The sequence below is a fragment of the Borostomias antarcticus genome (genome assembly GCF_949987555.1).
Source record: "Borostomias antarcticus genome assembly, chromosome: 3".
Lineage (NCBI taxonomy): Eukaryota > Metazoa > Chordata > Actinopteri > Stomiiformes > Stomiidae > Borostomias > Borostomias antarcticus.
Genome location: NC_140236.1, coordinates 7,204,490 through 7,220,364, shown reverse-complemented (window position 1 = coordinate 7,220,364; position 15,875 = coordinate 7,204,490). Strand labels below are relative to the sequence as shown.

At 42.7% G+C, this 15,875-nt stretch overlaps 2 protein-coding genes across 5 annotated transcripts; one reads left to right on the top strand and one right to left on the bottom strand.

Moving 5' to 3' along the window:
• Positions 1-965: 965 nt before the first annotated feature.
• Positions 966-5,510, top strand: LOC311329849 (glutathione S-transferase Mu 1-like; the record flags this gene model as incomplete). The annotated part of the gene is made up of 8 exons (XM_084461785.1): positions 966-1,001; positions 1,315-1,390; positions 1,600-1,664; positions 2,286-2,367; positions 2,466-2,563; positions 2,644-2,739; positions 4,781-4,891; positions 5,225-5,510. The coding sequence occupies 8 exons, from the start codon at positions 966-968 to the stop codon at positions 5,318-5,320; spliced, it is 660 nt and encodes a 219-aa protein (XP_084317911.1). The 3' UTR covers positions 5,321-5,510.
• Positions 5,511-5,784: 274 nt separating this feature from the next.
• Positions 5,785-15,506, bottom strand: eps8l3b (EPS8 signaling adaptor L3b). Of its 4 annotated transcripts, none has more exons than XM_084436311.1 (20): positions 15,412-15,506; positions 14,707-14,767; positions 13,653-13,723; positions 13,475-13,539; positions 13,137-13,295; positions 12,843-12,989; positions 12,590-12,675; positions 12,328-12,470; positions 11,900-12,012; positions 10,915-11,038; positions 10,701-10,771; positions 10,267-10,341; positions 9,736-9,881; positions 9,063-9,252; positions 8,808-8,848; positions 8,607-8,700; positions 8,272-8,388; positions 6,711-6,796; positions 6,468-6,600; positions 5,785-6,384 (listed from the first exon to the last, which is right to left on the bottom strand). In XM_084436311.1, the coding sequence occupies exons 2-20, from the start codon at positions 14,742-14,744 to the stop codon at positions 6,343-6,345; spliced, it is 1,941 nt and encodes a 646-aa protein (XP_084292437.1). In that variant the 5' UTR covers positions 14,745-14,767; positions 15,412-15,506; the 3' UTR covers positions 5,785-6,342. The 4 variants fall into 4 exon arrangements, with proteins under 4 accessions (XP_084292437.1, XP_084292439.1, XP_084292438.1 ...); XM_084436313.1 differs by having other exon boundaries at positions 13,475-13,534; XM_084436312.1 differs by lacking the exon at positions 15,412-15,506 and having other exon boundaries at positions 14,707-15,001.
• Between the last annotated feature and the right edge of the window lie 369 nt (positions 15,507-15,875).

Here is a 15,875-nt window from a genome sequence, read left to right as displayed (position 1 = left end):
TAGGCTATGGTTATGTTAATAAAGCTAACAATGATGTTGTAACATGCATGCAGCACTGCCGATCTGAACGATTGATTCATTATTACCATGGATCGGTATTGGGATTGATCAAGGGCAAATGTGAAATAGCAGCCAGGAACTCAGCGGGTTATCCGAGATGCGGTAGCAGCGGCCAAAGCTCCTGCTGGCGGGGAGTGAAGCTCTTCAACTCGCCGGTCACTGGCTCCCTGGAGGAATTTAGCCTGGCTGCAATAACGTTATCGCGAACGGAATGAATACCATCTACTAGCAAACAAAACATGTTCAGTTATATTTAACCTGTTAAAACTAAGATGCCTGGATGAAAAAATAATTTCTCCAATGGATATATTTGACAAAAACAGTTTAATATGCAAGCCGGTTTTCATTGCTAAATCAAAGCGGGGAGAGCCGAGAACGTGCGTCTACATTTCACATAAAGGTGAACTTTTTCGTGGACGCGCGTCGGACAGAAAAGCTCAACTGCGCATGTACATAAGTCACCGGAAATAGTCAAATGACTACAAATTTGCCAAGATGGCGCGGTTCAATAGGGCTTCACTTTAGATTTCGAATCCTGGGGGCTTGGTAAATGTGCAGTAGTAATATCTGACACAATGACGTTCCGTGTAGTATCCGAAAACATTTTAATCGTTCCCTATGTAGTTCACTATATGTGGGAACATTGCATAGGGAATAGGAAGTGAGTGAACGAGGGAACAATTTCGAACACAGCTGTGGATGCAGCCCGTATCCAATTGCCGAACCACCTGCTAAAATAAATAACTGGATGAGAGGTGACGTAAGGTTAGGGAGATATAGCCACTCCCACACATGACTAGCTGTGTTCACATAGCCTGCACAGCCTACATCTTTATCTAGTCTTTTCTTGACATAGCGTGCACATTTTTGCTGCTTGAGCCTCACAGCTCGTTAAACGATACGAAATGGCAATGAAATTGGCATATTGGGACATTCGTGGGGTAAGAAATGTTCTGTTAGCAGCAGCAGAATCGTAGGCTAATTAGGCTACTTGCGGTGAACCAATACTGAGTGAAATTTCTCTGTAGAAAATTAATGTTTGAAGATTTATTGCGAATGTAAATGCTAGTCAATATTTCGATATGCTTTTTGAATTGCTTCCAGCTCTGGCTTTACCAAGTAAAAATGTTATGTAGGCTAATTAGAACACGTGTTCTCATTCATTGTTCAATTCATTCATGGGGATGGCTTCACCCAGTTTAAAGAATGACCCCCCACTCAAATAATTTACACTCGTTTATTATCTTTGAACAGCTTGCTCAGCCTATCCGCTTTCTCTTGGAGTACACTGGCACTTCATATGAGGACAAGTTCTACAGATGTGGTGAAGGTAATTTATTGACCTGCTTATGGAAGGGAGTCATGTAGGCTAAGGTTTAAGAGTAAATACTGCCAAGAGTATGTTTATTTCTCTTTCATGATATGTACACTATTAATGCGCAAAATACAATTTTAGAGTGGAAAGTGTGAAGCGCACATGGGGGATTATAGAAGAATGTCTTCATTTATTGTTGGAACTCGTATACTCTTCTCACACAGCCCCAAATTATGACAAAAGCTGTTGGTTTGATGAAAAACCGAAACTTGGAATGGACTTCCCAAATGTAAGTAGCCGCCTACAGTTTATAAATAAACTGTACACATGTAAACATGTTGTCCCCCACCCATTATGCATGTTCCCTTGTGGTATCGACCCCCCTGCTTTCCATTAGGCGTTTTATACAGAGATCACACTATGGCCATATAGAATTCCCTTCAATTTTCTGGCTTTGTTTGTTTATAATGAACCAAAGAAAGACAGCATAATGTGTGATTTTATATAGCATCTGGAATCGAGAGGCATGACCCTTGGACGCAACATTCACTAGTTGAAGTCCATGCACCTGTATGGTCAAAAGTCCTAAGCTCTACTCCCTGCGGATGTAGAAAGTACATGGTTTCCCTAGTAAACTTGTCTGAGACTATACTGAGACACCAAGCATAGTTTTTGATGTAAAAATCTAAATGTACTTGTCAATGGAAAAATGCATTGGAAAGGCGCCCATTTTGTGGTGGGTTCTGGTACTATGGGGGGACGGAGAGACTCACTCACTCACTCACTCACTCACTCACTCACTCACTCACTCACTCACTCACTCACAGCGTGACACCGGCCAACCTAAAGTCCCCCCCCCCCCCTTGGTACATTTTGCACCAAAACCAACTTTTATTTTATTTTACCCAAGTTGCCCTATCTGGAGGATGGAAACAGGAAGATTGTCCAGAGCAATGCCATCATGAGATACATCGCACGCAAGCACAACCTCTGTAAGTGTATCTCATAACTTGGAGTAGCGAGTTTTGCCCCTGAATATTAGCGACTGGAAGTTTACTGTATATATATCTGTGCTGGCCTCTGAGTGTAGGTGGAGAGACTGAGGATGAGAAGATTCAAGTGGACATCTTGGAGAACCAATCGATGGACTTCCGCAATGGCTTTGTGATGCTGTGCTACACTGACTTCGTGAGTAGCTCACAGATGCTTTTTAAAGGGATCATAACAGAAAATATTTATTAGAATAAATCCTTGGTTCCTCACCTCAGGACAAGATGAAGCCAGGGTACATGGACAGGCTGCCAGACACGCTGAGGCAGTTCTCTACCTTCTTGGGAGACAGGAAGTGGTTTGCTGGTGACAAGGTATGGATGTTGGGACAATGTTGTGGTAACACTTTACAATAAGGGTACATTAATAAACATTAGTTAATGCATTATTAAGCATTAAGTAACAGTTAACTAATGTCTCTATTAACCATTTACTAATGTTATTTATGTTAACTAAGGTTAACTCACCTAACCCTAACCCTAACCTTAACTAAGGTATTAATTAACATTAGTAACCTAACCTAATCCTAAATAAGCATTAGTTAATGTTGAAGAGTAGACTACTGACCTATTGACCTCAAGGTGATGGCTTATTATGTGAAGTCCCTACCACGGCTTATAGAACCTCACCACCAGGTTTTATTGTTATCCGTGGCTCATGAATCTAATATGTTCTTGCTTAAACTACCATCACATGAGTCGAACAGTCACAGCTTCTCTTAAAATGCATCTCCCAATTCTCTCTCCCAAATGTGTGTGTGCTCCAATGCGCTCTCTCTAACTTGATTTAGACCTCTGTTCGTGCTCACAGCTCAAAGGTCAACTCCTCAGTATTAACTCACACACACGCATTCCTCTTCAACCTCCCTCTCCGGAGGAAAGGCCCAGGTTAGACCCTCTTTAGTCGACCTGGGCGGACGGGCCTAATCGCCCTGCTGTAAGACCTTTAAGCTAAATCTCAATCATCAATTCAATAACTCAAGCAAGATATATCAGTACTCACCAAACCAATAAAGGCGAGGAGAAAATATCTGATGCAAGGGTAAAAAGCTTTATATAAAATTTGGTGTTATACACAAGTTATACAGACAATCCAGTTACATGAAAAATACAGGTTACAAAAGAAAAACATGAAAGAGAATAGCTCCCTGGTCTCCAGCCTTTGACTTCTTCCACGCCTCTGTTGGTGGAAAGAAAAGTCTGACTTCCTCCATTCCTCAATGGAAAAAGGAAGTGTGACTTACTCCATTCCTCTATTGATGGAAAGAAGTAGTGTCTCTCCCTCCTCGCGAGCTGTTTCTTGAACCCCCTTCCAGGAGGGCAGGGTGTTGACGTCACATCTCTTAGGATGAACACAGTCCTTCTCTCCTCCTTGGCAGATTAATGATCCCTGCATTCAACATCTTATCTCTCTCACCCAAAGCAGGACATCACAGAATAAATGTCTAATTAACATCTTATTAAATATCCTACTTTAAGCATTACCTATATACTCAAACAGTTGATACATGGATACATTCTCTAATCGTTACATTGTTATTACTGTCTCACACATATACAAGGTTACATAGTTGATCTTGACTAAGAACAGATACATGACTTATAAAAGTCTACTTCTACTTTAAGTGATTACATTTCCAATAAATAATATTCACTCTAAACAGTGTTACTTGCTGGATTACACCTTCTCCTTTTAACATCTATTATTCGCAACCTCATACAGGAAAGTTCAGGCAGTTCGTCCAACACTATCCCTTTGTTCCTTCTGATAAGCGCCAGACCCTGGCTAGAGAGGGGGGAGGGTTCCTTATCACCAGAGCTAGCCGGGCCCTTGTCAGTTCCATGTGTGTGTGGACCATTCATTATTCATCCATCCATCTGTTTTTTAGAGGGATCCACTTATAATATTCATGACTATCTTCCGGATCTGCCACCGTAGGCCTCTCGTCTCTCATGTCTGACTCTTGGGCCTAATGTGCCAGCCTTTGGTGCACTTGACAGTCCACCTCAATCAATCAATCAATCAAAGCTTTATTTGTATAGCGCATTTCATACCCAGAGGCAACACAATGCGCTTTACAGAGAACAAGGGAGGTGGGCATACGACCCACTCTCTACATATTCCAGAGGAGAGGGAAGCAAAAAAACAGTAATCACCCGGGGGCCAGATAAGTGAGCTGTAAAAAATCTTCCCTGACACCTCGTTCCTGACTGGTGGTCGGGATCACTACAGTTAACAGTTAACTAATGTTTTTTGTGACCCTTATTGTAAAGTGTGACCAATGTTGCAAAATCTAAATTCAGTTTCCATGTCTGAATGAATCATTTTGAGACGTGATCTGTCCCCCTCATTCAGATCACATTTGTGGATTTCTTAATGTATGAGCTGCTGGACCAACACAGAATGTTTGACCCCAAGTGCCTGGATGACTTCAAGAACCTCAAGGATCTCCTGGACCGTTTTGAGGTTAGGGTCTCTCCCACCTTCTGCATACATTTAAATAGAATAACGACTTCAAAATCTTCCCATTTACACACATTTTTGAAAGACATCATATCTGTGTCTATCTGTGTATGTATTGTATTCTTCTGTACATTATTGTATATTGTACTGTATTTGTCACTTATGTTATTGTATTTTGCACTGGCCTATTCTGTATGTTTAATGTTATGCACGATCAGACCAAAGCAAATTCCTTGTATGTGAAAACCTACTTGGCAATAAACCTGTTTGTGATCACTTTGTTGGAACTCATCATGACTACTATGCTTGTTTTTCATGTTTTGTGTTGTCCAACAGGGTTTGGACAGGATCGCTTCCTACATGAAATCAAGCAGATTCATGAAGACTCCTGTCAATAACAAGATGGCCAAGTGGGGACACAAGAAAGAGTAAAGATTAAGAAAGAGGTGGCCCTACAGCCCTATTGTTTTAGCACTGTTAATTAGTTAACTTTGTTAATGTTAAGTGGATCAGCATTGAATCATTTGTTAGTTTATACAAAGGGAGGGTGCATATGATTGTAAGATCTAGAATGTGATGTAGCCAGTTGGGGGTTATTAGGTACTGTGTATCGCACTTATATTATTTGGCAGGTACTTTATACCATTCGAAATCCATTAGTGGAAGTGTAACGGTGTTGGGGAGAAAAGAAAAGTAACTGAATCTGGGATCAAATGTACTGCACAGAAATTATTAACATTATAATCATGACATTTTCTTTATGATCAATTTATTTCACATTTACCTTTTGAAAGGTTTTGAGAAGTGTAATATTAAGTAGAGTTGTAAACCATTGTTTTGATTTTTGTAAGTTTTGATTTTTATAAATAGTAAACTGTTGAAATTGAAATGGCAGTTTGTTTTATTTTTAGCTGAAGAAACAAGTTGAGCAGATTGTTTCTTAATGTAACAAAAGCTGCTACATCTTCATGTACCCAGTAGTAGAATGTAGGTGATTGTGAGGATAATGTCAGAATATGAACAAAATAATCAACACAGTACAAGAAAAGTAATGATTATATAACATTTCCATTTGTGGTAACACAATTAACATGGATACATCGGTAGGCAGTTGATATGTCAAGTGGGTGTCAGGAAGAATATTGACAATTACTGAAACTGTACAGTGGCAGCTAAATACTGATTGGAGAGAATAACACAAACTACATACATTCAGGGGAGGTTCTATAAAGGATCTCTTCACTGATATCACCCCTTCAACGCATGTCACCACTTCAACATTATTCTATAATAACATTATTATAACACTTAACTAAATATGAATTATAGAAAGTTTAAATAAGTTCTGATTCTCCAGAACGGTTGGTCTGAGTTTTGTTTTCAACTTGGTCTTGGTCTCATTTGAGTCTCGGCACATTTGCTTCATCTGGGTCGAGTCTTTGCCCGTCTCCAGTCTAGCGACCATTATAAGGACCATGCCCAGTTTCACTGGCAAGCTGCAGGAGATGAGAGGGAAACAGCCTTAGTGTCTTTCTAAGACATGCAGAATGCTGATATGTGTGTGTGAGCAGTCACTTACCGCGATGGCAGACCGGATACCCTGGAGCTGGAAGAAGACCCTGCCCCCCTCCTCTGGACATACCGTCCTCATCTCATCCTTTGTCATCCCCAGCAACAGATTCCCATTCAGCACTCCCAGGCTGCGTACCGTTCTGACCACAAGAATGGCGGGGGTTAGACACCGTACAGCTTTATGGACTAGCTCAAACTAGCCATCGGTAGGAATATAATATAGATTTGACTTGTGTGTCTTTTGTCTTACAGTTTGGAGAAGCCCTTGAACTCGAGCCAAGCTTTCACATCTGCAGGTCTGGACATCATGTTGAGGGGTGGTGGTGAGAACATATCCTAAGGTAGTGAGACATACACTTTGTGAAACCCCCCACGGATAAATACAGTACTAATGTCCCTCAGACTCATTTCAGTAGGTGCCTTGTCTACATACACTATGGACAAAAGTATTGGGCCACTTACACATTATACCTACAGAAGCTTTTATGACATCCCATTCTAAATTCATAGGCATTAGTATGGAGTTGGTCCCCCCTTTGCAGCTATAACAGCTTCCACTCTTCTGGGAAGGCTTTCTACAAGATTTTGGAGTGTGTCTGTTTTTGCCCATTCTCCAGAAGAGCATTTGGGAGGTCAGACACCGATGTTGGACGAGAGGGCCTACTGTAGCTCACAATCTCCGTTCTAGTTCATCCCAAAGGTGTTCGATGGGTTTGAGGTCAGGGCTCTGTGCGGGTCAGTCAAGTTCTTCCTCCCCAACCTCACCCAACCATGCCTTTATGGACCTTGCTTTGTGCACTGGGGCATAGTCGTGCTGGAACAGAAAAAGGCCATCCCCAAACTGTTCCCACAAAGTTGGAAGCATAGAATTGTCCAAAATGTCTTGGTAAGCTGAAGCAGTAACATTTCCCTTCACTGGAACTAAGGGGCCTAGGTCATCCCCAGAAAAACTACCCCAGACCATTATTCCTCCTCCACCAAACTTTACAGTTGGCACAATGCAGGCAGGTAACATTCTCCTGGCATTCGCCAAACCCAGACTCGTCCATCAGACTGCCAGATAGAGAAGCGTGATTCATCATTCCACAGAACACATTTCCACTGCTCCAGAGTCCAGTGGCAGCATGCTTTACATCACTCCATCCGACACCCGGCACATAGTTTTTGTGCTGATGTTAACGCCAGAGGAGGTTTGAACTCTGCAGTTATTGAGTCAGCAGAGCGTTGGAGATTTTTACACACTATGTGCCTCAGCACTCGGCAACCCCACTCCGTAACTTTACGTGATCTGCCACTTTGTGGCTGAGCAACTGTAGTTCCTAAACGCTTCCACTTTGCAATAATACCACTTACAGTTGATCGTGGAATATCTAGGAGGGAAGACATTTCACAAACTGGTTTGTTGCAATGGTGGCATCCTATTACAGTACCACGCCGGAATTCAGTAAGCTCTTTTAAACGACACATTCTTTCAAAAATGTTTGTAGAGGCAGAGTGCATGGCTGGGTGCTTGATTTTATACACCCGTGCCAATGGGACTGAATGAAACACCTGAACTCAATGATTAAGTAGTGTGTTCCAATACCTTTGTCCATTATAGTGCATCTTTAAGTATGACTTCATACACCGCTCATCATAGCCCTACAATACCCGTCTCAGCTAAACAACAGTAGGCGTACTACTACTATTACTACTACCTCCATCTTTGCTGAACACTGGAGAGGGGGGAGGGTGTTATTGTGAGAACACAAAATCATAACAAGGTCTAGGACAGGTTCTAAAAAGGGTTCAGTTCGGGTTCTCCTCTCCACCTGGGGTTCCTGCCGTGGCTCTCTCCCGTCTAGAGGCTCCAGAACATTCTGCGGCACATGGCCCTCCTCCTCGCGGATATTACGAACTCGCCACCACTGCTTGGACTTGTCCACCACCTGTAAACACAAACACACATACTTACAAAATGGCAAACGCCATTGCAGATGTACTGATACTATGTACCCCTCTACCAAATCCGCTTGTTGGCTCTGTTTGGTTCATTCAGCCTTTTTCAATGTACACGTTTTAATCAATCTGTGAGCTACTCAGAGCTAACCACTGGGTCCTGGTGTCTCAGATAGTGAGGTTGCTGTCTATGCGATGGTGGACCCACCTGGACCACATCGCCTTTCATGACACTCAGTTCCTGGCTGTTCCTCGCCATGAAGTCGTAAATAACGCGCATGAAGAGAGGCGGTTCACTGTGGCTGTGATGGAGACAGGAGACAAACACAGTGTGTGATAGCCATTCAAATGGCCCCCAGTACACTGACAACAGTGTCACAGATGGATGTTTATTATTGCTGCAACATACCGTGTTGGTGGTGGGGGGCCCCATGGATGGTTCATCACAGGCTGCAGATGTAATGACAATATAACAATGAGAAAATACAATAGCTTGAGGTAAAGGTATCCCTAGTTTGCTTTCCTGGTCTAATTTTATTATTACTGGTTACTGTCCCATATTAAAGTAAGTACCTTCATTTTTGGGTCTATAGGTTAAAAGAACGTGTGTGATTAGGTACTTCTGAGGGATGTACTGTAGTATACTGCTCTGTCCCAGTTGTACCTCTGGTTTTTGCATCACGTCTCCTCTCATATGTTGGCTGTTACTCCTGCTGAGCTGCCTGTCCTGTGAGTGGGGCGGGTAGCGCTGACTGTTGCTTCTGCTGATTGGCTGGCTTGGCGTGGGCAGCTGCCAACCATCAGAGAACTCTGGGATGTAGGGCGGGATCATGTCACTGTCCGGCCATCGGGACCTGGAGTAGAAGATTAAGGTATTCAAAATAATACAGGTCATCAAGTGTTTCTCTGTCATCTAATGTCAACCCAGAGGTTGTAGAATTTACCCTACACTCTGGTGCTTTTGTGATAAAGAAATTGACCGAACTGAACTGAACTCAAATTACTCCTAGTCAGATGATAGATTCAATTAGGAACACTACAGATATAAAACTAATGTCTAATGGGCTTAATCTATACATTTACGGGGAAAGGTTGCATATTTCTCTCTCCATTTGCTGTGACTATTAATTATACCACCTGTGTTTCGTCCACAGGGTCCTCATCAGTGTGTGGCCTGTTCAAGAAACCCATTCACTATTGGAAGCCCTTCTGATTGTTTAGGTCTACAGTGAGTGTTAAAGGTCAGTACTGGGTGGAGGTCAGGGCCGATTGGGACCACTAAAACTGGGAATAGGGGGTAATCAGTGAGATGTTGTGGGGTAGTCAGTGCAGCTTACCTGGGGAAGTTCCAGCAGTCTCCCAGAGACCTCCAGAGCTGGTCCTCCTCTGGACTGACCTCCTGGTTGAGCAAGGCGATGGCTGTCTCCGTCAGCAGGGGGCTGAAGATGGTGGGGGGTATGTCCGGGGGGTAGTGAGACACCACCTACAACGGGAAAACAAAGAAAAGTGAATTGAAATAGATGGGCAAATCTGAGAATATAAGTGGATGAACTGTATTGACCACTGTAGCCATACACTGTTGGAAGTGTTTGAACTGAGAGAGACCTCTCTAGTAGTACAGCATGTTTGACATTTCAGTAGTGAAGACAGAGGTGATTCATGCCTCGATTCAAAAGAAGCTCATAAATCATAATTTAGGTTAAAGGGGAAGTTAACAGTGTTGTTATACTGACACTTTGAGGAAACCTTATACCTGAGGAAGGTCATGTAACCAAACATATTTAATTAAATCTCAGTCACTGAGATTTGATTTAGGTGTGCCAGAGACTGTCAGTTATCTACAGTATGTAATACATAAAGACACTCACCATGCCTAGTCCAGAAAACAAGATGTGGACAAAGTCAGGTGCACTTGGATTGCTGAGCTCCCCGTCCAGTTTACCCTAAAGAACATATTGGAAATGAGCCTCTGACCGTATTGTTTATGTCCTCAATTTTTTTTTTTTAACCATGGTGATGTATTTTTTGTATGTGTTCCTTGTTTAGTTTTTTTTATTAAATGTGCAAAAACGTTGAGACCAATACCACACTGAATTTGAACACAATCCCTGTTACAGTACATTCATGTGATTCAGCTCAGCTCTGATATATTACATTCTTGCTACTGTTGCAATAATGCACTTGTTTATGGTACATTTGACCTACATGTAGTGTGTTAATCCCATTTAAACCTCTTTAAAGAAACGCATGACCTAATTTTCAGGTACAGTATCAGGCCGGATCAGGGGTAAGGTGAACGTACCAGAAGATTGAAGCCATACTTTATTTTCTGCAGACAAGATACCATTTCCTGTAGAGACGGCAAATTCCCATCTGCAGGAAAGGGCAAAGTATCAATGGATTGTTATTCATTCTATGGATAAATGTCAGCAATGTGTTTCAGTCCTGTCACTAATTATTATTATTTTTGATTAACTGAACTACTTGCTGATGTTAAGAGAGACAACTCAAATTACCATTTTTCTCTGAGTCTTTCTTCTTGCTCCTTTTCTTCTTCTTTCTCTGTCCATCATTTGCAGCAGCAACTGCTACTTGCCCCAGGAAGAGCTCCACATCATTGAGAACATGGTTCAAGATTTCCTGCAAAAAATCAACAAAGAACCGTCACATAGGTCACACTCCACAATACAGGAAGTCTTTGTCTTTTGTCTGTGTTTTAAGGCTATACTTTCTATAATAAGCATGTCATGTTTTACAGGATATTTACATAATTACTATGCATATATATTTTAATATATATGTTGGCCTAACATCTTGTTACATGAGTGGAGAACGGGCTGTTACAAATGTCACCTTAATATAATATATTATAGTATATAGTATATTAGTATATTATAATATAATTCAAACTACATGCTAATACAATGATGCTACTCCCATACTTTAGTGGTATTCAGTGCCGGTCCTAGAACATTTGGAGCCCTAGGTGAGCTCCACCCCCCACCACTATCCACCCCCCGCCCACCAAGTCAACTGCATGACAGTGGGTGTAAAGTAGGGGTGTAACGATACACTAATCTCAGGATAAGATACGATACACGATATTGGGTTGACGATAACAATACGATACGATACACTAAGGGCAGGTGTGAAGCGTTGCAGTAGCGCTGCTGTTCACACCATTAGTGCATTTCTCCACATCTCTACTCCACTACACTTTGTGAATTTAGAGCTTAACTGTTGTAATATCATGGATAGGCCTAGACAAAAGACGTGTTTGTTACCAGCGTTGTGTAGCCAGCGTTCACTGATATACAATAAACATATCACGATATTGTTTTCACCTTGACGATACGTATTGTGACGTTTCTGTATCGCGATATATTGTGGCACGATATATTGTTACACCCCTAGTGTAAAGGCACAATATTGATTGAAACCAAGCAAACAAGGAAAACATCTCAAAATGTTTTGTTCATGGTGACTAGCAGCAGCACTGACCACGCTCCTCTCTGTATCGGTGTACTGAGGTTCCTCTGGCGCGTACTCTGACTCCCCCCTGTAGACGGGCTCATCCTGGGGGGGGGCGTACATAGAAGGTGGGGGCACACTCCCTGGATACACACACACAGATAGGACGCTTGAAGAAAAACATACCGGTATAATATGGATGTTTTAAAAATCGATATTGTTCATGGAGGTATACTGTAGGTTGTGTCATTTTTAGTTTCCAAAAGGTTTAATACATCAGTGTGTAGCGTGATAGCTGATAGATGATTGTGTACCTGTGTGAGCAGGTGTGTGGGTGTCTGTTATTAATGTCATCACGTGTTACGTGACAGTGGCTTCTCCCCCAGTAAAGTAGAGGAGTGACTAATACTGGTTTGACTGGTTCTCCCTCTCCAAAAGTAGTGTAGTGATGACCTCACCATTATCCCTGTCGTTCCACTGCGGGGCAGGGTGATCTGGCGGAGGTTGGGATCTCTCTGGGGGCATCGTGGGAGGAGGAAGCGGCGCAGGCTGCCGGGAACCTCCAGGAGCATGTTGTCCAATGATGTTCCTCAGGCTGGGCCTGAGTGACACAGGAATAATGGATCGTATGTCATGTAATGTTAGCTGAGCTGTGGAAACTTTTTTGGGGGCCATTTTAACCCAGGGTGAGGACACTTCATCACAGGTGTGATATTGTACCTGATGTCATTTTGTTCTCTGCGTGGTGCGATGTCGGCCCCTTTGTGCCGGATTGCTCTGTCTAGGTCAGCCTTAATGTGGTCTGCCTGTGGGAACGACAAAACTACACCCTGTTGAAATTGATCATGACACACTATCCAACACCATCCTCCCTTTAGCTTGTGAAATTTACCCTCTGTTTGAAGCTCTTGCCTCTAAGCAATGTGATTTTTAAAGCAATTAATCATGTGATTTTTAGTGAAATGTGACCCACCCCAACCTCCTCACACTGGAACATGAAGACCTGGATGCCTCTGTTGCGCTGTTCCACAGTCACTGTCAGTAGGGAGTTGTAGGCACAGCAATCCAACACAGCATGAACCTCTAGGATGCAACCCAGAGGAAGTGACTCCAATTCTGCCTGCACGATCGCAAAGAGAGAGAGAGAGAGAGAAAGATGGTTAATGTCTGACTGAATAACGCTACTGTTCTTCTTGGACAGGCATCAATGTGAACATTGGTGGCAGTTTACTGTGAGTTCAATCTGAGTGAGTTCAATCTGCCCTACCTTGGTCTCAATGTCAATGAGTAGGAGGAAGCCCTCCTGGGCCTCCAGGATCATCTCCTGGCCCCACAGTTTGCTCTTGGCATCCAGCCGCTTCAACCTGGCCACGCAGTCATTCAGGTTCCTCACGTCTTGACCGTCTATGTCACACGTGAACAGGTGCTGGGGAGACAGGGAGACACAGTGTGAAGACTGCTGAGACCCTTCAGTTAGAGCAACGAGCGTTTGGCGCTGCTAGTTTTGATGGAAGAGTCACATCTTTACGCTCACAGACAATACATAAGTCACGATACATAAGTCACAACCTAACAGCCTAACAGAGACTCCATGGTTGCTCTTACCTCCACTCTGTAATGAAAGTTGTCTGGTTGTTTGTTCATGGACTCTGCATACTCCTTCCTCTGCACTGAAAAATGACATAGAAGACCGTGGTTATTGCCCCAGCAATATGATCTACACTGAGCAGCACAGTCCAGAGGGAGATGAGATTGAGGTGATTTTAGATTGAGGTGAACTCACTGTATATAGATTTGCCATTGGGTCTGGACAAGTTGGGCCTCTGTGAGGGTGGGTCCTCTCGAGGTAAGCCTCTGAAACACAGACACAAGTCAACTCCTCAACCTGGATACACATTTACATGACCTGTTTACAAGCCCCTATGAGTTATATTGTCAAAGTGTATTTCGTGTATTTCATGTATTTCCTACCCCAACCCCTGCCTCTATCTGTACCCAGGCACACTCACGCACACACAGACACACACCAGTGTTTGCCATACCTCTCCCATGATGCTCTTAGCCTTTCTTGCTCTGAAAATTGCCTCTCTCTCTCTCCCTCCTATCTTCTAACCAGGTCCAGTGGATGCCCCACTGTCACCAGCAGACCACCCTGAGTCCGATAGATACCCCTGTGTCTGCTGTGGATGTCGTAGCAATTAGTTAACACACACACGTACACACAGACATACACCAGTCCACTTCTGGCTTTAGGCCTGGACCTAGTCCCTCCTTCCCCTCACCCTAACCCGGGTCCGTATCCTTTTCCTACCCCCTCCCTACCCCAACCCCTGCCTCTATCTGGGCCCAGGCACATTCATGCACACACAGACATACACCAGTGTTTGCCATGTCTCTCCTATGATGTTTTTAGCCTCTCTTACTCTGAAAATGTAATTTAATGTTATTTATCGCCTTATAAATGTTCTTAGCCGGTAGACAAACATACTCCAGGAGCTTGCTCGATCGCCTTGTTGAGAGGGGTCAGGGAAGAATTTTTACAGCTCACTTATCTGGCCCCTAGGTGATACTGTTTTTTTGCTTCCCTCTGGAATATGTAGGGGTGGGTCGTATGCCCACCTCCGTTGTTCTCTGTAAAGCGCATTGTGTTGCCTCTGGGTATGAAATGCGCTATACAAATAAAGCTTTGATTGATTGATTGATTGATTGATTGATAGTGAGAGCTTATTTGAGAGCTGTCTTTTCGTTAAAGCAACAGTGTTAAATACAATGTTCACGTCAGCCAATTTTGATTTCCACACTAAAGAGGGAACCACCCAGCGATAGTGATAATTTACCTCGGCTGATAGGAGAATGGGCCCGGATTCCCATACATCTTTACACTGTGAGGTCACAAATCTACAAAGGTAAAGGTCATGGTTAGATAGTGTGTTATGGATATGGCCTGGTACAGCACCTCACCCAATCTGAGTAAGTAACTTGTCATAACATTTTCTGTAAATAGACTAGATAGATTCATGTCATCCTTGGTACGTTACATCTGATTTGTCAAGAACATTACTGCAGATACAGTATGATTATACAAAAGGTCAGTTTATGTTATTGTGCAATATATAATAGGGTTCCTTTGTGTTGTTTAATCATCAACCAAACAACTTCTCTGGCCTAGATCAAGAGTCAAGTAACATCACTGAAACACAAACCTCCGTAGCTGAGTTCAGAAAAGCATATTCTCTTACACCTCTTAGACGGGTCACGAGACAAGACAGTAAAGCAAATGTACTCTTACTCCTGATAAAAGCAAATAAATTAAACACATCTGCCCTTCCATTTGTTCAAACATGACTGAAAGCAAAATCCTTGCTGGATACTACTTTTATGGAAATCAAATGTATTACAGCATTAAATTGTTACAGATGACTGAATTGTATACACTTCCACTAGTTTTGGAGCAATAAATAGACACTATCTGAGGACTAACTACCTCACCCTTTGATGTATAACATTCCACCATCATCATTACTTTATCCAGCTATTGTTACCTGTCAAGGTTGCGTCTATTCTCTTTTCAGTGTCCCATCGCTGGTCCTTTCACATCGATATCCCACCTCATTTGTCAAAAGGCAGCATCCATTAGATTCACACAGAATGTAAGAGTGCAAATATCCTTGACTTCCTGCTGGGCAATGTTAAGGTCAAAGTACAGTCCTACCTGTAGCAGCGAGTGAGAGGAGGGCCAGCCCATAGTTAAGTTTCTAGATGATAATAACACTGTAATGGAAAGCAGCAAATCTCATGTTTGGTGGTGATGAGTCCAAAGGTTTGGAACGCATAATATGGTAGAACACCCTACCTGTGGAACAAAGGTCCGAGGATTGATCTACCGTACTAATGCGCCACAAAACACCAGCATATCTCTTGCGTAAGAAGACAGTTGTATCAGTAGGGCAATACAATTAGCCTAAAAGTAGATCTAGGCCTGATTATATCATTCCCATTGGTATTG